A 21,997-nucleotide genomic window follows, 5' to 3' on the forward strand; every position below is an offset into this window, starting at 1 on the left:
GGGGGGAGGTGCTCCCACGTGAATGGCATTGGAGGGGGCGGTGGTGGTGGTGGTGGTGGTGGAGAGGGTGGCAGCGTCGTGCTTGTCAGGATGGGGGGTGTGCGCAGCACGATTGGGGGCGGGGGGACCCAGACGCCGCCGCTGGCGCTGGCGCTGGCGTGGGCGTTTGTGTTCGTGTCTGTGGTCATGCCGACGCCGATGTTGTCGTTGCTGTTGCTGTTGCTGTTGCTGTTGGGCTGGCGCGGGCGCCGAGGCAGTGTGGAGGCGGGGGAGAGGGGCCGCAGTGGCAGAGTCGATGACGCAGATGGGGACGCTGCTGGCGCGGCTGCTAGTGCTGCTGTCTCGGTCGCCGATGAGGACATGTACGAGCTGTCGAGGGATTTGGGGCGGGAGGAGGGGGACGAGTGCGTGGAGGCGTCGAGGAGGCTGTCGGGCTCGGGCTCCAGCACTGTGGACTCGTAGACGAAGGGGATGGGGAGATCTTCTTCTTCTTCTTCTTCTTCTTCTTCTTCTTCTTCTCCTTCTTCCCTTTCGTCTAGGAGGTGCTCCTTCTCCTCTTCTTTGGTGTTTTCGTCCTCATAGTACTTCTCGATGGGGTTGGGCGGTGGCGGCGGGGACGGGATCCTTTCTTCTTCCATTCTCTCGGAGACAAGGCCCGCTGTCAGCGGTGCTTCTTCAGTTTCTTGCAGCAGGTCTGGCGAGAAGCAATGGCGTGGTGGATCCAGTGTTAAAGTGCTGACGCGCGACGGTGCAGTGGAGGCAAGCAGTGAGGGGGGGACCGAGGATGATTCAATGATGTCCCAGTCTTCGTCCATGGACAATTGGAGGAAGAGCAGCAGAGACGATGAGACCGGGTCGGCGCCTTGACATAGACGACGAGGCGGGCGGTTTGGCGCGATTTATATATCCCGTTCGCCGCGCACGCGAGCCAACGAGTTGCCTTGGTAAGAGGAGCAGAATCGAATCAGTGCGCGATGGCAACACCAGGCTTACGACATGGAGCTGCAGCCTGGTCGCGGAGGAGTATCTTCGAGGTTGCGCAAAGGGCAGTGTGGTGCCACGGAGTAACAGGGCGCAGCTGGTGAGGGGAGAAGAACAAGAGCCACAAAGTTGAGATTGCGAGCCTTGTAGGGTGCCAGCTATACGCCGACGCGTGCTCGCAAACGGGCTGTGGCTGCAGTCTCGTAGTCATCCTCTCTCCCCATCTGCATCTCTGGACATGCGGTTCTCTCCTGCTGCTGCAAGATGTTGGCGTTGGCCTATGCCACGCTGTTTCCGGGGTTCCCCTGTGTTGCATGCACCCGCTTCTTGCGCACTTGTCCCGCATCGATAAGCTGGTATCTGATATATTGCGTTTGACCATTACAAGATGCGTTTCCCGTAGCACAGCCAACTATCGGCCAAAGGGTTGGTGCATTAGACTTTGGCCCCTGCCGCGTCTCGCAGCCCGAGTAGCCTGGAACACTGAAACTCCATCTTTTCTAGGCTCGATTCTAATGCACGCTAATTCTTTCCATGAATAGAAAAGCAAGGCGTCCAATGATTTCGCCCTTCTGCAAGATAAATCTTCTAGAGTTTCAGGTCTTTTTGCGGGGAGGTCATGCCCGCAAGCAAAAAGCAATGCATATGCGGCTCCAAGGTTGCGATGGTGTGCTGCCAGAGGATGGTGCGGTTCCGATAGTCATTGCTCACCAGACCTCATTCCTCGCCCTGTATCGCGCGTCCTCGGGTGTTTGCCTAGTTATTAATGTTATCCGAACCAGCATAAAGGCGCAGCACGAGGCTTTATAGAAGCCTTGATCTTGAAGAGACCACTCAGCCTGGTGGTCATTACGCGTCCACGGTATAATAATAGATGGCTTTTCAAGAGTGCATGAAAAGCCAGCTGTGGTAGTGTGACTCCTCAACTATTCATGGTGATGATTCGCGGGCAGGCCTCCACGTAATGCAGGTGCACTAGGGAATGCCATGCAAGTGTCAGTGAATGACTTTTTCACACCATGCGCCGAGACCCAGGCTGGACAGGAGTTGATGTCGATCTGCCGCTGTTGCCTTGATGATATGCATTCCGTGATGGAGATCAGCCAGCCTTGTCCTTCGGTCGAATCCAAGATAACAGCCTGCGGGCTTTGTCGACATGCAATGACTGTGTACGTCTGAGCAAAAAGAGGGGCACATGCATCTAGGCTGTTCTCAGATTACCGCATGAGACTTCAGACATGGTATTTTCTTGGTTGAGGTAGTCGTGATGCTCGGAGGTCGTCGATTTTGTCCGATGTTGAGCCCCATGGTGAGACATGAAGCAAAGCCACATAGAAATCTAATGTTTATCGAATGCCGTGTTGCGGAGAACGGTGAGTTGGCTTACATTAGTTCAAACGTGAAGGTGAAATCCGGCTTCTCAATGGCCAGGTTTAGGATTGGCTCCATAAGTATTTCCAAAAGCGCCTGGTGGGTTTCGGAAAGAAGACTACAATAGTCTTCATGTTCCGATGGGCGGACATCTGCAAGTAAATTGCTGATATTGAATCACGGGCATATCGGAGAGACTGGTTCCGGCTTCCTCATCAGTCAACAATCTCCAGGCAGCCTCATCAAACTCCTCTCGGATTCCGATCCACAGCTCTTTCTCCATCCGAGACAAGGCCACAAGGCTAACATGCCCATCGAGCCAGTCGAAGCGCGGCTTCGCCCGTCCAGGCTGACGAAGATAAGCAAATCCCAAGTATCGCAGCAGGCCTTAAGACCACGAAACGGCGATCTCCGGCTTCGAACGGAGACCTTGTGTTGCAGAGGTAACCGTGTCGTGTGAAGTGGTGAGGTTGGAATGGGAAGTCACTAGGCTGCAAATTTAAAGCGGTTAGCATGAGGTGCTGATGGAGCACTATGCTGAATTAGGACGCTGCGATCAGGCAAACTTTTACAGCGACACCAACGGTTAGGTGCGTTTCAGTGTGCCGTCATCAGAAGTGGCAGGGTATTGGGTTTCTCGGTGTGACGCCGCTTCGTTGGTACAGCCGTCGTGCGTCGCTTCATCGGCTCGTCTAGAACTGGCTTTAGGCTGGATAGTGGCATAAGTGTACGTGAACGGGGATCGACCTATAACAATTCAATCGAGAAATCTTGCTCCTGTTTGTCAAGCAAACTTCGCAAACACCTTCATAAAATGGTACAGCCATCAATAAACTATACTACCAATTAGAGACGAGCAAATTAGACACTGAGCGACCATTTTCTATAAGCAGTATACACGTCTTAAAAAGCTGAAGCAGCCTTACACTATAACGCACATAAACCCTTAAATAAGCAGCGCTAGAGCTCGACGACCTACGCGAAAGATACCACCACGTAGACGTCACTGTCTTACAACAGCGCCTAAACCCAGACGGGGAACATAAATACCTCCCAAAATCCACTCAGTTGAAACTCGCACTACACCTCCTGAAGAGTATAGTTATCTATACCAATGCCGCCGACACGGGTCATGGCAAATGCCAAACAACAAAAGCGCACCCTCGCCTACAACAATCTCCCCACCCTTCAACACCTCCCCAAACCTAAAACACAAATCAAATCGCCACACCAACAACCACCACCACAACCCCCTCAAGCACACCATCACCATCTACCCAACCAGTCATTCATCATCATCTCCCTACTCATCTAGTTAACCATCACTCGCCCACCCAACCAATTCTCTTTCCAATATCGGGACGAGTATAAAGTTCCCAAGTCGAGACCGAGTCCGCAAACCGAATGCGGGAAGCATCCCAGGATGCGGAAGAATGGTCCACTGCAGTACTTTGACTGGACCCGAGGATTCAAAGGTCAGAATACCTGTACAAAATACTTTTAACCACAACACCACCCCCGACCGGGACAACCCAATCAACACGACGCCAACCACCTCTAACACACAGCACCAGCAACAACAATAGACACATCACAGCAAAACACATCCCAAATCTGAGAGGAGAGAATTTTTTTTCATTACACTTCATGCCCATCCTACACAAGACCCAACCGCTGAGGCTTTTCTTTTTCGCAAGAAAAAATCAGAAGAAAACGAAAAAGACATCAGATAGTAAGTACCCAGCGGAGCCTCCCCGGGTCCCTAATTCCTTACTCCCCCCAAAGCCGCCGAGAGGAAAAATAAGGTATAAAAAAACAGAAAAAGACAAGCAGAATGGGGTGTGGTTGTACAAAGAGAAAACTTCGGCGTGACAATGGTCATATGCTACAAAAACAGGGACCCGGGTGGCGAGAGAAAAAATACGGCTCGCTCATCCCTAATCCCCCAAGATATGCATCCGCAAATCGCTTTTTTTCTTAAACAAAAGGCCGGAAGGAAGAAAGGAAGACACCTAGTCACCTAAGACTGACGCTTACTCCTTCTTCTCACCCTCCTGCTGGGGCTGCTCCTGCTGGGGCTCGGAGCGGGCCTTGTGCATCTGGTCGAAGAGGGTTAGGGAGGCGGTCTGGAGCTCGTCGGTCTTCTCCTTGAGCTCCTGGGCGGTGGCGGTGCCCTCGCCGGCCTGGCTCTTGCTGACGAACTCACGGAGGCTCTCGATCTTCTGGCGGATCTTCTCGGCCTCGGCCTTGTCAAGGCGGTCCTCAAACTCCTTAAGGGCCTTCTCGGTGTCGTTCAGGACGGAGTCGGCGCGGTTGGCAGCCTCGATGGCGGCCTTGCGCTCCTTGTCAGCCTCGGCGTACTTCTCGGCATCGTTGACCATGTTCTCGATCTCGTTGTCAGAGAGACCGGAGCCGGAGGCGATGGTGATGGACTGGTCCTTGTTGGTGGACTTGTCCTTGGCGTGGACGTGGACGATGGAGTCGGCGTCGATGTCGAAGGTGACCTCGACCTGAGGAACACCGCGGTGCGCAGGAGGGATACCGACAAGCTGGAAGTTGCCGAGCAGCTTGTTGTCGCGGACAAGCTCACGCTCACCCTGGTAGACCTTGATCTCGACAGCAGACTGGAAGTCGGCAGCGGTCGAGAAGACCTGGGACTTCTTGGTGGGGATGGTGGTGTTGCGGTTGATCAGACGGGTGAAGACACCACCAAGGGTCTCGATACCGAGGGAGAGAGGAGTCACATCGAGCAGGAGCACGTCGGTGACCTCACCGGAGAGGACGGCACCCTGGATGGCGGCACCAATGGCGACAGCCTCATCAGGGTTGACGGACTTGGCGGGGTCACGGCCGAAGATGCTCTTGACGGACTCGGTGACCTTGGGCATACGGGTCATGCCACCGACCAGGATGACGTCCTGGACGTCCTTGGCCTGCAGGTTGGCGTCCTTAAGGGCCTTGCGGACAGGCTCGACAGTGCGGCTAATCAGAGGGTCGACGAGACCCTCGAGCTGGGCACGGGTGAGCTTGGAGTTGATGTGCTTGGGGCCGGAAGCGTCGGCAGTGATGAAGGGCAGGTTGATCTCAGTGGCGAGCGAGGAGGAAAGCTCGATCTTGGCCTTCTCGGCGGCCTCACGGATACGCTGGATAGCCATGCGGTCGCCGGAGAGATCGATGCCCTGCTCCTTCTTGAACTGCTGGACGAGGTGGCGGACGAGGGTAATGTCGAAGTCCTCACCACCAAGGTGGGTGTCGCCGTTGGTAGACTTGACCTCGAAAACGCCGTTCTGGATCTCCAGGACGGAGATATCGAAGGTACCACCACCAAGATCGTAGACAGCAATGACGCGGTCCTGCTCCTTCTCAAGACCGTAGGCAAGCGCAGCAGCGGTGGGCTCGTTGACGACACGGAGGACGTTCAGGCCAGCAATCTGACCGGCGTCCTTGGTAGCCTGACGCTGAGAGTCGTTGAAGTAGGCGGGGACGGTAACAACGGCGTTCTTGATCTGCTTGCTGAGGAAGGTCTCGGCGGTCTCCTTCATCTTGCCCAGAACAAAGCCACCAATCTGCGAGGGGGAGTACTTCTGGCCCTGGGCCTCGAGCCACGCATCGCCGTTGCTGTGCTGGACGATCTTGTAGGGCACTTCCTTAATGTCACGCTGGACCTCAGCGTCGGTGAACTTGCGGCCGATCAGACGCTTGGTGGCGAACAGAGTGTTCTCGGGGTTGACGACGGCCTGACGCTTGGCGGCAATACCGACCAGACGCTCGCCATCCTTGGTGAAACCGACGACGGAGGGCGTGGTGCGGGTACCTGGAAGACGGCGAGTTAGCAGAAGCGCGCGGAGGAAACATTGATGATGGAACACATACCCTCGGCGTTTTCGATGATGCGCGGCTGCTTGCCCTCCATGACGGCGACGGCGGAGTTGGTGGTACCCAGGTCAATACCAATGACCTGGCCCTTCACCTTCTCGTCGCCACCCTCGGCATACCGCCTCACGAAGGAGGAGCCCAGAGGAGACTTGATGAGCGGCGAGGCGCGGTTGAAGGCGGAAGCCCGGGGAACAAACTGTAGGTGGAGTTAGCTCGGGCGCGTCGCGGAGGCGTCATAGGTGGTGGGTACATACAGCTCTGGATAACCTCGAGGACAGCATTGTGACAGTGTGCGCTCAACGATCAAGCAGTCGCTGAAGAATGAAAGGAAGGAGACGGGGATGGGCAGAGATGGGGGGGAGGATGGGGTATAAGAAGGATGGCGGAGACAAGAGAGGTTCCGAGAAAAAGTTCAGCAAAGAGCCTTGCGGCGGCGGTAGAAGGGCAGAGAACCTTGAAGGCGCACGAGCCACAACTGTGGACAAGCTGCCGCGCTCCGAGTGGCCAATTGCTGGGCGATTGACGCTGATGATGCGAAGAAGCGAAAATTGTCCGCGACAGCTGCTGATGCTCTGCGGTTGCTGCTGCGGTGCTGCTGGTCTTTGTCGCAGCACGTGAGCTGCTGCTGAGTGTGACGCAGCTCATCCAATCCACCACGCACATCTCCATCCCTCGAAGCTCGCTCCCCGCAGTCTCCTCCCCTCCCCATCCAAATCCACTCGAGTCTCGGTCGAAAATACTCGCCGCTTCTGCCCGAGTTCAGCGCGACCGTCCCCTCCGTGCCCTCGTCGCCCATCCCCGCCAAGCGGAAGCCGTGACGTATGCCCATGCGCGCCTAATGCGACAAAGCTCCGTACAGCTCCCGTCAGGACCATAATGCCGAACGCCCCCGTCTGAGCACACCCCGACGTGAGAAATGGCTGTCGACGACTATCTGTGAGTCACCGCCTTCCCCACGTTGCTGACTTTGGTGGGAGCGAACCGCCAGCCTGACCGTTTTCCTCAGCTTCCGCGAGACAGACTCTCTCGTGCTCCCTCCCAAGACCCTCTATCCTCTCTCCATACCTGTCGCGCACTACCAGCTCCGCCATTACATCTCCTGTGACGAACAAGACATCCTTTACTATGCAAGCGGCCAGGATGTCTTCGCCCTGAACGCCGCCACCCGGCGGCGCACGCATATTGCGACCGTGCCCTTCGAGACGAGATGTACCGCCTCAGGGCATGGCTGGCTATGCCTCGGCGGCGAGGATGAGGGCCACTTTGCCGCCATCAAGCTTGATGGCGGCGCCTCCCTGGCCGCAGATGTCGACGCCCTCTTGCCGCTAGAGCTCGGAGGTCGTTCTGGGCCTTCGTCAAGGACGTCGTCGCCTATTGTGAAGCTTGAGAGGATCGGAGAGGAAATAGTGAACTCAATATCCATACACAAGTTGGTCGGTGAAGGAGAGGGCGCTGAAGATGAGGTAGTGGCGGTCCTCACCAACAACGACAAGACTGTGCGCATCTACTCTTTGTCACACGGCCTAGAGGATGCGGTGCTGGACCTGCCCTTTCCGATGAACCATGCTACCATATCGCCGGATGGACAAATGCTGGTCGCTGTCGGTGACTATCACCAAGCCTTCTTCTTTGAACGTGTCAAGAAGCAAGTATCGCCCTCAAGCAAGCCGGACACCAGAGCCCGCGCCGCACCACCAGAATGGAGAAATTTTTGTGTCTCGCAATTGCACCTCCCGCCCACGTCGACCACGACAGGTTATTTCAGCACCGCATGGTCGCCATCGGGGAACCTCTGCGCGGTCGGGTCAGAGTGTGGCTACATCACGGTATTTGATACGGAGCTACTGCAGCACTGCGAATACGGGGAAGATGCCATAGTACAAGTCATCTGCTCCACACGACCGGATAGCACACACGGCCCTGGTGCGGTGCGGACAATGTGCTTTTCGCCTCAGCCATGGGATTTGTTGATCTGGAGCGAGGATCAGGCAAGAGTATGCGTGGCAGATCTCCGTGAAGGCTTATTGGCAAGACAGGTTCTGATTTTGGATCCAAAAGAAGAAAACCTAAGCAAAGTCGAGGTTCCGCTTGTGGATATCGACACGAGCCAAGAGCTTGCCCGTCTTCAAGAGTTGAGCCAGGAGGCCGAGTTCCTGAACCGGTACCGACGCGCACTAGCGACGCCAAGCGACGAGCGTGCTTTTCACGTTGCCCAGGGCTATATGGAGGCAGCTGCCGAGCGGCGGCGAGCCCAGCTTCAGGCCGGAGAAGCCGAGGCTGAAAACGATCCAAATGGTTTTAGTGCGGAAGAACGCTCGCTGCTCGACGCTCTCAGGACAAGAGACCATCGCAGTGATAGTAACCGCGAACGGGAACGGCTGGGGACGATACCTCGCAGCATCAATTACAGCGCCGGCACAGCGAACCTGGGCGACAACCGCCGGTCCGGCCTTCTTGTAGGGGGAGAATTTCCGTCTCTCACTGAAGCCAGGAGCGCTCTTCAAGAAAGAGGAGGTCTTCCCTCTCTAGGCACGCTCAGGGATTTTCTGCGCGCTATGCCTGGTGAGCGTAATGCGGACATTGATTTACCGCCTTTCCAGCCACGCCGACAGGCTTCTCGCTATCTGCCAAACCCTGCCACTACTGCTAACGAGAGAAACACTACATCCGATCCCTGGCGTACCATCGAAGCGGCCATGTCCCGCAGTCCCGAACCCACGTCGGCCTCGGCCTCGCGACCCGCGGGCGGCGCCGGCACCGGCCCGAGCAACCCTCCAACGCAGCGGGCGGATCCCCTCGTCGAGATGAGCCGTCTCCGTCAACTTGCGCGCGCTCGCGAAAGGGTTCGCAGCATGCAAGCCGCGCGGGGGCTAGGCGACGACTACGGCGTCGGCCTGTTCAGGAGAGCCGTCCACGCCGGGCGGTGGAATCCTGGACTCGGCGTGCGCACGGCAGGACTGGCGATGAGCAAGGACGGGCGTAAGCTGTGGGCAGGAACGGAGGAGGGCATCTTTGAGTTTGAGATTGATGTCAGGGGGAGGAAGGGCTGGGGCGCGGTGCAGCCCCGATGATGGCGATGACGAAGCAGTGGACAATTCAAGTTGATAATTTCTTTGGTACGTGTATATGGGATCTTTTTTTCGGGAGGGCATGGCAATCAGCGGGTGGGCGCATTGGAGGCAAATTGGGCGTTTATTTTTTTCTAGGCGTATTGGGAGGCAGTAGGATAAGGCAGGCGAAAGGAACCGGTCGGCTTGTTTGATACGGCAGCTTGACGGTGGTATACACAGTTTACATTCTTGATGATGGCAGAAGAGTCACCCGCTCTGGCGCTTGTGCGACTTCGGAGGCGGCGTGCAATCGCGTCATCGGCAAAGAATGGATGACTCTTGCCGCGCTCTGCCTGCCTGGACCCCACGATTTGCTCCACCCGAAACTCGAGCCGACCTGGAGTACCTTAACCTGCATTTGCATTTGTCACTGTCACTGTCACTCTCACTTTACCACTTTCTCGCCTCGCCCTCAATTCCTCCTACTCTGCATCTGAGATACCCGTAGGTGGCCAGGCCTCATTTTCCACTACTCATCTTTCGCCCCACGACCCTCCCACATCTCTTTCACCATGTCTCCCATCGACAAGAAGATGGCCGCCCTCCAGACCGTGGACCTCGATGGCCACGATCTCCCTCCCAGCCCGGCCATGAGCAGCCCTGCGAATGGCAGGAAGTATGCGCTGGCGACGGAGCTTGTCTACACGGACAATGGCGACCAGTACAATGCGTCTAGCATGCCCATCTACCAGGTATGCTTATCCCCACGGAATTGCTTATTCGTATAAAGAGGCATTGGAACTGGATGCTGACGTGGGACAATTGCAGACGGCGACTTTCAAGCAAGGCTCCGGCAGCGGCGGCGGGGACTACGACTACACGCGCTCCGGCAACCCGACCCGCACACACCTCGAGAGGCACCTTGCCAAGATCATGAACGCTAACCGGGCACTCGTCGTCTCGTCCGGTATGGGAGCGTTAGATGTCATTTCCCGCCTCCTTCGGCCAGGCGACGAGGTTGTCACCGGCGACGACCTGTACGGCGGCACTAACCGCCTGCTCAAGTACCTGTCTACCAACGGCGGCATCATTGTCCACCACGTTGATACCACGGACCCGGAGGCGGTCAAGAAGGTCCTCACCGAGAAGACGGCCATGGTTCTGCTCGAGACGCCCACCAACCCGCTCATCAAGATCGTCGACATCCCCACCATTGCCAGTGCGGCACACGCTGTCAACCCCGCGGCCGTCGTCGCCGTGGACAACACGATGATGTCGCCGATGCTGATGAACCCGCTGGACCTGGGCGCGGACGTCGTCTACGAGTCGGGCACCAAGTACCTCTCTGGGCACCACGACCTGATGGCGGGCGTGATCGCTGTCAACGATGCCGCGCTGGGCGACAAGCTGTTCTTCACGATCAACGCCTCGGGTTGCGGCCTCAGCCCCTTCGACAGCTGGCTGCTGATGCGCGGCATCAAGACGCTCGGCGTGCGCATGGAGAAGCAGCAGGGCAACGCGCAGCGCATCGCCGACTTCCTGCAGCACGAGGCCGGTTTCCGCGTCCGCTACCCGGGCCTCAAGAGCCACCCGCAGTACGACCTGCACTGGAGCATGGCGCGGGGCGCGGGTGCGGTGCTCTCGTTCGAAACGGGCGACGTCGACGTCAGCGAGCGCATTGTCGAGAGCGCGCGCCTCTGGGCCATCAGCGTGTCCTTTGGCTGTGTCAACAGCTTGATCTCGATGCCTTGCCGCATGAGCCATGCGTCGATTGACGCGAAGACGCGCCGGGAGCGCAACATGCCGGAGGACATAATCCGGCTGTGCGTGGGCATTGAAGACGCAGACGACTTGATTGACGATCTGCGGAGGGCGGTAAGTGCCGAACCAACACCGATTTGGAAAAGGGGATTCCAGGCTAATTGTTACAACAGCTCGTCCAGGCCGGTGCGGTCAAGGTCACGCTTAACGGCATCCAGGCGAATGAGGCGGCCGAGGCGCCTAGGAACGATGACGTTGCTTCCGGCCAGCAGGTCGCGGCCGACGGTATTGTGGAGCCGGAGGCGGCGGGCACGGCGCCCGAGGCGGAGTAGAGAGTGGATCTGTTGCTGCTGTCTCTCCCCTCCCTCTCTCTCGCGGTAGAGTGACCGTTTGGAAAGAGGGACGTCGTGCTGTGGTTCTATTGTGAAATTCTTCCTCTCTCTCTCTCTCTCTCTCTCTCTCTCATTTATATGCACACAAAGAAAGACGGCGGGGTATGCAGTGTGTGGATGACCATGCCACCACGACCAGCACCCCTCCTGCGCGCGCGCGCACGAGAAAGGCGTTCCGGGTGTTTTTTCTACATTTACTTTAACTTTTTATCTTTGACGTTTTGGTTCCCAAGGGCTCATTTATATGACTGAGAAAAAGGCATGGAATGCGGGATCTTGGCTGGTTGCGTTGCAGTTGCAGTGTTTTGGGCGGATATGGGCTTGTGGCCTTTTTTCTTACTTGCTTGCTTACTTACACGTACGTACGTGGGAAGGAAGAATGGAAAGATGATGAGGCTTGGCTGATGATTGATGATTGCATGGATGGGTGACGGTGCGTGGGAGATATGTACGTGTGGGGGTGGGGGTTGTTGCTATTGTTGTTGTTGTTGTTGTTGTTGTTGCGAATCGAGAGATTTGTGAGGTCGTGGTGCTTGTTGGAGCGAGAGCGAGTGCTTGCTTGAGCGGTTTGCGCGGTTTGCCGCGGTTTGTGTTTGTGTTTGTGTTTGCCGTCGGCGGCGGGCTTTGGGACCGTGTGTAGGGGACTGTACCGGTAGCTTTGGTTTACCCTTTACCTTTACTTTCATTTTGGTTTGGTTTGGTTTGGTTTGCGGTTGCGGTTGCGGATGCTGGGGGAGGGAGATACCTGGGTAGTGTGGTACGGAATACATAGAAGGGTTCTTATGATTGTGATGGTTGGTAGTGCTGCGCGTGTGAATGAGTGAGTGAATGTGATTGTCTGCCAGTTGCTGCGGGACGGGAATAAACAAGCAAGCACCCTTTTTTGTCGGACAGAGCATACATACACGAAACATAGCAGCGCTCTTGCTTAACTGTCTAGGCGTATTTTATAGTATACGCTCGTCGGCAGCGGACGTTTAGCTAGCTAGCGTGCTAGCATGCGCAGCGTAGGCTAGGATAAAGGATATATTCGTGCTTATACTATATAGACTTATTAATCTAGTCTTCTCGGTTTCTTGGTCTAGATGAGCTGGGTTGTGATGTATATTAGATAGTAGCTTTTAAGCCTTAAGGGCGTTTATAGTTTTCGGTATATCTAGCTAGAGGTTACGTAGGCGCTAGCGTGTTTTTACCAGTATAATAAGTAAAAATAATTAATATTAGTCTTCGAGAACGAAGCGCCAGGCGGCTAAATTGACTCTATCTTAGGAAGTTCGTAGCTACTAGCTAGCTAGGTAGATACTTCTATTCCTATATCTATCTACGTACTAACCTAGCTTCTCGCGTAGAGAGGTAATATAGGACTAACGGTAGTACGTAGAGATAGGATTATATATATTACCCCTACCTTCTTCTTGAAATAGGTAAAAATACCGAAAACTACACTACTAGGCAGCTTCCGTCTAAGACTAGAGCTGAAACATTCAAAAATACAAAGTCAATACGCATCGATTTTTACCTAGGTAGTTAGTAACTAGAAACCCGCCACCTCGAGCCAGCCCCATATGTAACCCCACACGCGTGCCTACTTCTAGCACCCGTTTCCTACTCCTAGCAGATAGACCACCTAACCACGAAAGCGCGGCTTTTATCAGTACTCCACCTCGTGTGCCACAAAATCACTCTACTACCTACCTGCGGACCATTAAAGCCCTCACCTCAGCCTAAAGCCCATGTACTACTCCCCATTTCCCCGCTCGCTCGCTACACAGACACCTACCCCACATACTCACACGCCTCTACCAAGCAGCCATACATACACACACTTTCGCTTCTCAATAACCCAATACTGACTAACTAACTGACTGACGGCCAAAACCACTCCCTTCATGCCTCGCCTTGCCTCGCCCAGCCCACTCCACTCCACTCCACTCCACCAAACCCCAGAAACCAAGTTATGTAGTTACCTAACAAACCCTCACACCATACTATTTACTAACCTACTTATATACGTACGCACATGGTTAAAAAAACGCCCACAACGACCTCCCCACCCACCTACCCCGCCCACCTCTATCCAGCAGCTGCAGCACGCACAACCCGCGCCCATTCTCCGTCACGATCTCGCCTCACCAGCGCTCTTGCCACACATACAAACATCTGCCTACATACTTACACACTCACTTACCTACTTACATACTAACTTACTCACCCGCCTCCCTCATTTCTCCCACCTGCACCATTTTCAAATATATCCCATCCATCAGCGCAACCACACCGCACGACACCAAGCACCTTCCCTTCACTGAACCAGCTGCACCGCGCATATCCACTTACTCACTCACCCACTCATCCACTCACTCAATGCTCGCCCAAACGCACCTACCGTTTATCAAGCCCCGAGTCTTTAGTTCGGACTCAAAACCCGCCACTCTCGCCCATCATTCCATCCCACGGCACACAAGCAGCCGCTCCCCGTCCGTCAAGCGACCACGCGACCGCACCCAAGCCAGCCAGCCAGCCAGCGGCAGCAGCAGCAGCATCATCAGCATCCCAATACCTACACGCCTCCCGCCAGCCCGACAGCAGTATCAGAACCTAGCACCCGCGCCCACATCCAGCGGACGATAAGAACAAAGCCCAGCGCCAGCCAGCACCACCCACTACAATATCTCCCTCCCACGCAATTACCCAGCCAGCCAACCAGCAGCAGCAGCAGCACCTAACCAACCCAGCAAGTGCGCCAGGAACCCCCATCTCTCCGAGCGCCGCACACACACACGCACGCACACACACAAACACGCGCGTGCGTGTTTCGCGGGCGTTGCGCCGTGCGTTCTGCGACGACGGAGACATGGGGGACGGGCGCGTGGCCGTGGCGCTGAAGCAACTAAGCAACTAAGCAACCAAGCAAGCAGGCTGTTTGTCATGTGTAGGTACAATAGGCAGGTCGAGGATAGACGAGGCACGCGTGGCAGGAGGCGAAGGGAAAGAGCAGGAGAAGGAGCAGGAGTAGGAGGCGACGGAGGCGGAGGCGAAGGCCAGCTGGCCGACCGTGAGAGATGGATGCCATGCGTGCGCGTGCGTGTCTGAGGTTGAGGCTAAGGCGGAGGCGGAGTCGTCGCGGCGTGTGTGCGCGTCCATGTGTGCATCCATCCATCCGTCCGTCTGTCTGTCTGTTTGTTCATCTGGTTGTTTGTCAGCATATGCTGGGACGAGCGGCTGCGAGGTGAGTGAGAGTGAGAGATTGAGTGCGCGGTGGCGTGGCGTGCCGTGCATGGTAACTAAGCCGTGGCAGGGCATGAACTCGCCGCAATGCCTAGGCAACCAAGGCCGTGGAGCATGAATGTGTGGTGTGGTGTGTGTGCGTGTGTGCGCGTGAGCCTAGCAAGCGGCCTGAGTGTCATCGTCGTCGTCGGCGTCGTCGTCAGAAACACCCTCACCTGCTTCCTCCTCTCATCTCAGCTCATCCCAGCGTGCCTGCCTCTGACCTCCTGAGAGGAGGCGTGGCTGTGTGTTTCGAACGTGTGGTGCGTGTGGTTGCTTTTTCAGAGCCAAGCTTGCGTGGTCCGTCCGGCGTCGGTGCTGGTGACCAGGACAGTGGGTAAGGCAGACAGCAGGAAGGCCGTCAGATGAGAGCAGCATATGGTAGGGTAGCCGGATGGTCGCGGCATTGGCAGCCTTTTCGGACGGAGGTTGGAGGGAGGAGGAGGCGTAATGGCTGTTAGCACGCACGCAACAGCGAGGATGAGGAAGGAGCAGCTCAGCGAGCAGTCGAGACCACCCACTCTCTTTCCCCTCCGACCAACCCGAGCAAGAGCCAGAACCAGAGCCAGACCAAAAGCCAAAGCCACCAGCAAATACCCCCTTGGGAAGCCGGCCGGTCCGAGCGTGACTGAGGCCTCCTCCAGCCCTCCTCCGTTCGACCAAGCAAAACAAGCAATCAACCAAGCTCGCACGCACTCACAAGCGCACGCACGTCGTCGTCCTGTCCGTCCGTCGATCTCGATGGATGGGCGACGGCGACGAACACTGCCCGCACGGAGTACCGCGGCCGAGTCATCCTGCGCCCTGAAACCCGTCTCCACCACGGAGCAGAGCACCAGCTCCAGGAATAAAACAACACCAACTGAAAATGGAAAGTGAAGAGAAAAAAATGCCCCGGCACCGTCTCCTCCTCGTAATCGTAGTGTCCCCCACGCTGCCGAGGCATAGTTCGGTCTTGGCTTCGTCCTCCCGGCCCCCCCTTGGGACCGAATTGCTTGACACACACACCCCTCCCCACCCCACTGCGATTTGAATGAAAAAAAAAAAAAAAGCGTGACTACTGCATGACACCTACCCCTCTCCACCCCCCCCTCTCCGCGCCCTGTGGCAATGCCCTTCCCGAAGAATGTCCTCTGTTCGAGTAATGATGAGAACGGAGCGGTCTAGTGGACGCTTTACAGCATCCGAGTGCAGTATAAGGCCCGCTAGTAGAGCAAGTACGGGTGACGAAGACTTGAGGCACGCGTGTCATGAGTGAAAAGCGGCCGCACCTACCGCAACAATTATGCCGTCCATTCGTGTCTGCTGTCCTCAGTGTGCAAGACCACTCCCACAGTTTCAGTGTAAACAGCGATTTCATCATTGTCACATGAGTGTCGTTGGTGTCGACATGCCGAGTTACTGTTGCCGCAGTCGTCTTCGTGTGTGTCTGATGCGGACCAGGGGTGCCGGAAGCAAAGCAACGGTGTCCCCATGACCATATGAGCGGGACGATTGGGGAAGGCCCAGGTATTTCAACCCACACCTCAACTGCGGTCGTCTCAGGTTACACGGCATGCAACATGGGCGTTGAGCAACCCTGACGTTACTAAAGCACGAGCCCAGGATGCAGGTGAGCCAAAATAGCGACGGCTATGAGCGAAGGCGCTGTCACTCGGGGCAGCTCAACACCCATGGCCACCACCTCCCTTACCAATCGAAGTCCAAAGCGGCTACCACACTCTGCCTGGAGTGTAGAGCCTAGTTCAAGCGAACGTCTGTTTTGATTGAAGGTCCACAGACCCACCGTATACGCCGTGCGGGAGGTGAGCAGCAGAAAGCCTCGCGGCGTGAGGCGAACAAGCGGCGTTCTTACCAATTGTTGGCTCATTCCATGAAGCAGAAATATACGCGACGCGGCCCTCCTGAGTCCTGTCACCATTAGCTGGCTTGATTACCAAGACTCGTCAAACGGGAGAGAGCCACAAGAGCCGCACGACCAACGGCGATCGCAAAGATCGCACCACCTATCATGCTTCAAGGAGCGCTCGGCCCGCTGCCGCTCCTCTCCGCGCCCAGAACCAAGATGACGGTGCGAAGGATTCCGGGCGCGGGAAAAATCCATCGAATGCAAGGTTGCAAAGTATGGGTGCCAGTACCAAAGAAGCACGACTTGCAGCGGAAGCGCGCGCGCCTCGACGCTCGCTTACGGGGCTCAGCGGACCGTTGCCATGATGCTGGTGCGGAGCGCAGTCCAATGATGTGCGCGGCGTGCGACTTCATACATATGCAAGTTGCTGTTGGTGGCGCCGTTGCAGATTCTCCGAGACTCAAAAGGGGATATTTCTGGAAGTTCGGGGGTTGCGGCGGCGCGTGATAGGGTGATAGGAGCACAGCCGATGCTGCGTGCAGCGCGCTCCTTGTCGATGCCTGCACTTGTTTGAGAAGCGGGGAGGATGCTGTTCCCTACTGGCTACCGGGTATGTTGCGCCAAGCAAAAACCCTCCTGAAAAGAGCGGGTAAGAAGCCTCGATTCCAGCGGTGCAAGAGATCGTGGAGTGAGCCCGTTGGAAGTCACCCCCGTCCAGACGTATGTATGCTGCTCGCAGTTGCCTCTTGCATCTCACCGATAGTCCTCTGATGTGCAGAGCCGGACCACACAGGCTGGGGTCCTGACGCCAACTGGGGGGGTTTGAGTGGTCGCCAGGAAGACGTGTCGCATCGCTCGGCTCGATTCGAGCGCTCGGGACCGCGTGTTGCGTGGTTGTGAAATTTTCGGCAAAGCTATAGGCGCTCTGGCGAAGGGGCGCTGCGTGCCACGTTGTCCTGACAATAAGCGAGGAGGCTGAGAGCGTGTGTGTGCGATGCTGCCGACTTTGCTACGTCGAGCCCTTTTCCCCTGAGAAAATCGCAATTATTCCTTCTTCGTTCTTCGTACGTAGAGGTGTTGTGGTGAAGAGGCGTCTTGTGGTCCTGAAACTGCAGAGGCCACCGGAGCGGACGAGGCTTCCCAAACCCAAGGCCATGTCATCGGGTCGCACTCCGAGCAAGCCTTATCGGTCCTTGCCGCAGCCAGCAGGTGCCCACGAAACGCGTCATTTCGGAGCCACCGGGCCCGGTAATTTGGAGGTACCGATGGCAAAGGGCGCAGCCGGGTAGGAGAGCGGAGGACTCTCCGGCAGAAGGGGTGCTGGGTGAGCGGAAGACCGTCTTTCATCTTTGGCATCCGATTTCAACCCCTTGCCAGCTTTAGCATGCGGCCGAAAACCTGCAATTGTTAGGCGCCCTGGGACGCAGTCTGATGATCAAAATGACGCTGGGCGGCGAGAACTGCGAGAAGATCCCCAGCTCACGATGGGTGGGGGCCGCCGGCGTGAGCAAGTGGGGACGGACGGAGGCGACTTGATTCAATCGCCGTTTTCTTGCCTGCATCCTGCAGCGTTGACTTCAACACACCTGGGGCAGGCGTATGAAGGGGTCGTGGCCTCGTAAGAGCACGCTGGCGGCCTGCGGCTACTGACGGTCTGGCCAGAGCATAGTTCGGCCACGAACAAGCCAAGGCCAGGGACCACAGATGAGCCGGCAAAAGGATGCATAGCCGTAATGAGAAGCGGCCGCTTGGGTATTAGGGTCGCCTCGGCGCAGAAGCCCTGTCATCATCGCGAACTTGCGCATGTAACAGTTGTAGCGGCATTCGGCTTCACCGTCTTTTGAATAGGATGGAAATTAGTAGTGCTTTGGACATAGGAGACTCGCTTGGACATTTTGTGCCTACCTTCGCGATTAAGGAAATGTTTCGCTTGGTCGTCCCTCCTGTCAGGTGATAACCATAGCGCATATCACATTTCGAATGCGTAAACGGGAACGCTCGTCCGTGGATGTTCTTGGCCACGTGCAGCAGCACCAACCGGTACGCCCATTGGACTGGCATCCCCATGCTGCTCGGTAGACGCTGCAGGTATGAGGCTACTACCTTGGAGCTCTGGCGCATGAGATCTTCAGATTCGCCGCGCCTCTACCCGTGCCTGTGACGCGCTGCACATGATCTATATATCTCCGGCCTGGTTTGGTCGAGGGGCCTATTGGCGCTCTTGCGGGGCTATCCGGGAGCCGCTGCGTCAGGCATCGTCTCGTCTCTGAGCAAAACCCACGCTATCCCGAGCAACTGGTTGAGCCCTGAGCACTCAACCCGGTCCTGGGTAATTCACGTCATCAACGTCGTACAAAGGTAAGCCACAGTAGGAGGGACACCAGTTTGGCGCAACAAGTAGCGGCCAGCGACAGAATGACAGAGACCGTTTCGAGTGAGTACTACGAGACCGTGGACCTACACGATAGGGAGTTCCAGAAATTTTCCGTCGACCATGAGATATACTGCGTGCCGGTAGATGCGGTACGTATTTCCCTGCGGCATGCATCGCAATGATGATTTTACTGCAGTTGGCTTTTTGCATGCTCAATGGTCGGGATACCTTGGGCATCGGAGTACGCTGCGTTAGACGAAAAGGAAAAAAGACTGAGGTGGCAACAGGAAGAAGAAGAAAGACTCGAAAACCAACACCAGATTCTACGTTACCTCTTCGACGATCGGTTGTTCTTTCCGCCATTACAGAACCCCCTGAAGGTCCTTGACTGCGGCTATGGCCGGGGTAACTGGGCGTTGGAAATGGCGCAGACCTACCCCAACAGTGAGGTAAGCTTCCCGATACCACCGCTGCATGCAACGTTTCGACTGCCAACAATTGGGGGCGAATTTGACAAGAGTCGCTTTTTTGGAGGGACGTTGCGTGCCGGTAGCCAATGAGTGTTCTTCTCGGCGCCAGTCTCTCTCTCTCTTTTCCTCCCTGAAAGCAGAAATCCACTAACAGGGTGACGGACAGGTCACTGCGATCGACCTCTATCCGGCAGCTGAGTTGCCTGACGACCAGCCCGACAATCTGGAATGCGAGGCCTGGGACCTGAATCAAACACTCACGCCGACCTACAAGCCGAACTACTACGACTTGGTACATTCCCGACTCGTCGCTCCAGGGATAAAAAAGGAACGGTGGCGAACCTATCTCCGCGACATTTTTCGATTATTGAAACGCGGCGGATGGGTTCAAATGGCCGAATTTTACTACATCATCCAGTCTGACAGTGGAATGCTCACAGACGAGCATGCGCTGATGCAATGGTCCAATGCATATCGTCATATCACGGAGAGAGATCGAGACCCTCGTATCGGAAGGCACCTCGGGCAGATGATGCGTACCGCCGGCCTCGCAGACGTCCAGGAAGTCACATATCGGATGCCGATTGGGGGTTGGCCAGCAGGTACGCACCCGTTTTTCTCGGCTCTTTGATAGGAGAGAACATCCACGACTGCGGCATGGTCTTGGAGCACCTCCAGAGAACAACCACAAAATCAGACGTGTTGTCAAGAGTTGACTGACCTGGTTCGATTTCCAGATCCGAAGCTGAAGAATGTTGGCGAGCAAAACCTGGAGAACATCGGGACGATGCTCGACTCGCTAGCCATCTGGCCCTTCACAGAGCGTATGGGATGGACTAAAGAGCAAGTTGATGCTCTGACGAGACAAGCTCGGGCGGAGGCTGCCGATCCTCGCCTGAAGCTCTACATTCCGCTGTCAGTTTCCAGGTTTCCCCACTTTTGAGCCGCTATTGATTTTCTTGGAACAGGACCGTGGCCTGGGGCCGAAAGCGGACATGAGCCTTGTGCAAGAGCTTGGTTGGGTGAAGCCGACATGAGCCGTGGGCAAGAGCTTGGCTGGGTGAAGCCGACTATAAGCTTATTAGAACAGGCCCACTGCAGGCTGGGGAATAGGAGGAAAGGTGCTTACAAGCGGAGACGAAGAGCGGAGACCTTAAGCAGAGCGGCGTCTTTCGGGTTGTCTTTGGTCCTTTCATGTACCTTTCACGAATCGACGAATTTCTCTGGATGAAGCTTCCCTCTAAGCATCCTGGAACAGTCGGGCGGAGACGCGAACTGAAGAGCCTGGGCGAAGACGAGCTGATTGCCATGACTCGACCTGTCTTGCGGCCCAAGAGAAGCGATGGGCGAAGCGAGGGTCAGATGGGAGGGTCATGAGCAACAGGAGAAGGGAAGGCTGTGGTCGGGATAAGGTTTAGGGATAAAGAGTAGTGTACCGAACGACTGGAGAGAGGGATATTCCCGAAGGATTGCACAAGACAAGATGATCTGAGCCGTGCGCGCTGGGACAAGGCTGAAAGAGAGACGTGAGTGCTCGTTTGGAGGAAAGTCCTGGGCGCAATGGCCGCCCCGGGCAGGGCCGATGGGCGAGGTGCAAGGCAGCAACAAACCTACCGACACCGTGGTTCCGCAGGCTCCTACACACAACACACACACACACACACACACCTGGAGAAAGTGGCCCTTAATCGGCTCATTTTCAAGGTTTGTATCCACGCCTTTTGCATCTTTCAGGCCCATGACTCGGAGCAATTTCAGCAAGCGCGCGAAGCAGGCAGCGAGATCCGTTCAGCTACGACGCCATCCATCTACTGGTGGTGGGCGAAGGAGCAAGCGCCCGCCCGTACCCGTGTCCGCCTTGTCGCGGTGAGGGCAGGATCAAAGACATACAACGGTTGCCTTGTGCCCAGGGATCCACATGCCGACTTAATCCGTCCACAGACTTGCAGCAAATCGTCGCGGAAGTCGGATCGTGCTTAGCGCCGCATGCAATGCCAGACACGTGCATCATGTCGACCTTAGTGCTCAAGGATATATCGCCTTCATCAATCAGGCCATGTCCTGTCCTACTCTTGACCCTTTTTTCCAAGCGGTGTGTGGTCTTCGCCGCAACACGTTGCAACATCCACGACCTACGGACTACCGACTACTGCTGCTGCGCCGCATGCAATGTGAATCCTGTGTCGCCCGATTCAGGTGAGCTGCAGGACATCTCACACACCCGCCCACGAGCTGTCTTTTGGCCCCTGAGTCAATAGTCGACCACCATGGCCCGCCGTCAGACCGCCTCCCAAACAGAGCGTCCCCTTGCATCGCGAAAACCGCCTCAAGAGCAAGGCAGCGCATGCCCACCCCACACCGGCTTGACGGCTCGACGGCATCTACGCCATCCCCCCTCAAAGTCGCCCTCATCACGTGATTCGCTAGCGCACCTCATCCGGTGCACGAGGATGGGCGGAAACACGACATTTGCACGGCCTGTCATGTGCTGGCGTTCGGGAGGCCGTTCGACTGAGCCTACCTATGGCAGCACGGTGCGTGCAGAATCTCGACAGTTGTCCAACTCCAGGAAGTAAGGGGCCATTGTCGTTGACCCTTCCTCTGTC

General features: G+C 56.3%; 7 protein-coding genes across 7 annotated transcripts; 5 read left to right on the forward strand and 2 right to left on the reverse strand.

The window, feature by feature from the left end:
• Positions 1-13: 13 nt before the first annotated feature.
• On the reverse strand, positions 14-1,169 carry K452DRAFT_316316 (uncharacterized protein; the record flags this gene model as incomplete). The annotated part of the gene is made up of 1 exon (XM_033543952.1): positions 14-1,169. A coding segment is annotated over exon 1 (801 nt), but the record flags the coding sequence as incomplete, so codon positions are not given.
• A 3,216-nt stretch (positions 1,170-4,385) lies between these two features.
• K452DRAFT_221539 (uncharacterized protein) lies at positions 4,386-6,509 on the reverse strand (the record flags this gene model as incomplete). The annotated part of the gene is made up of 3 exons (XM_033536521.1): positions 4,386-6,166; positions 6,226-6,424; positions 6,483-6,509. The coding sequence occupies 3 exons, from the start codon at positions 6,507-6,509 to the stop codon at positions 4,386-4,388; spliced, it is 2,007 nt and encodes a 668-aa protein (XP_033400938.1).
• A 635-nt stretch (positions 6,510-7,144) lies between these two features.
• On the forward strand, positions 7,145-9,299 carry K452DRAFT_306142 (uncharacterized protein; the record flags this gene model as incomplete). The annotated part of the gene is made up of 2 exons (XM_033542959.1): positions 7,145-7,164; positions 7,235-9,299. The coding sequence occupies 2 exons, from the start codon at positions 7,145-7,147 to the stop codon at positions 9,297-9,299; spliced, it is 2,085 nt and encodes a 694-aa protein (XP_033400939.1).
• A 551-nt stretch (positions 9,300-9,850) lies between these two features.
• On the forward strand, positions 9,851-11,371 carry K452DRAFT_295759 (uncharacterized protein; the record flags this gene model as incomplete). The annotated part of the gene is made up of 3 exons (XM_033541852.1): positions 9,851-10,030; positions 10,107-11,153; positions 11,213-11,371. 3 exons carry the CDS (start codon positions 9,851-9,853, stop codon positions 11,369-11,371), a joined length of 1,386 nt encoding a protein of 461 aa, XP_033400940.1.
• Positions 11,372-13,240: 1,869 nt separating this feature from the next.
• Positions 13,241-14,035, forward strand: K452DRAFT_136592 (uncharacterized protein). The gene has a single exon (XM_033535338.1). The coding sequence runs from the start codon at positions 13,321-13,323 to the stop codon at positions 13,738-13,740; it is 420 nt and encodes a 139-aa protein (XP_033400941.1). The 5' UTR covers positions 13,241-13,320; the 3' UTR covers positions 13,741-14,035.
• Positions 14,036-14,941: 906 nt separating this feature from the next.
• On the forward strand, positions 14,942-15,689 carry K452DRAFT_136631 (uncharacterized protein). Its single transcript, XM_033535339.1, has 2 exons — positions 14,942-15,600; positions 15,647-15,689. Exon 1 carries the CDS (start codon positions 15,149-15,151, stop codon positions 15,575-15,577), a length of 429 nt encoding a protein of 142 aa, XP_033400942.1. The 5' UTR covers positions 14,942-15,148; the 3' UTR covers positions 15,578-15,600; positions 15,647-15,689.
• Positions 15,690-18,632: 2,943 nt separating this feature from the next.
• K452DRAFT_316320 (uncharacterized protein) lies at positions 18,633-20,390 on the forward strand (the record flags this gene model as incomplete). Its single annotated transcript, XM_033543953.1, has 6 exons — positions 18,633-19,070; positions 19,118-19,162; positions 19,209-19,370; positions 19,558-19,993; positions 20,129-20,306; positions 20,360-20,390. The coding sequence occupies exons 1-6, from the start codon at positions 18,963-18,965 to the stop codon at positions 20,388-20,390; spliced, it is 960 nt and encodes a 319-aa protein (XP_033400943.1). The 5' UTR covers positions 18,633-18,962.
• Between the last annotated feature and the right edge of the window lie 1,607 nt (positions 20,391-21,997).

This window comes from Aplosporella prunicola, assembly GCF_010093885.1.
Source record: "Aplosporella prunicola CBS 121167 unplaced genomic scaffold K452scaffold_5, whole genome shotgun sequence".
Classification (NCBI taxonomy): Eukaryota; Fungi; Ascomycota; class Dothideomycetes; order Botryosphaeriales; family Aplosporellaceae; genus Aplosporella; species Aplosporella prunicola.

What these genes read in the sequence shown, in the direction of transcription:
- K452DRAFT_136592 (XM_033535338.1), top strand. Translation starts at nt 13,321, where the DNA reads ATGCCTCGCCTTGCCTCGCCCAGCCCACTCCACTCCACTCCACTCCAC.
- K452DRAFT_136631 (XM_033535339.1), top strand. Translation starts at nt 15,149, where the DNA reads ATGGCTGTTAGCACGCACGCAACAGCGAGGATGAGGAAGGAGCAGCTC.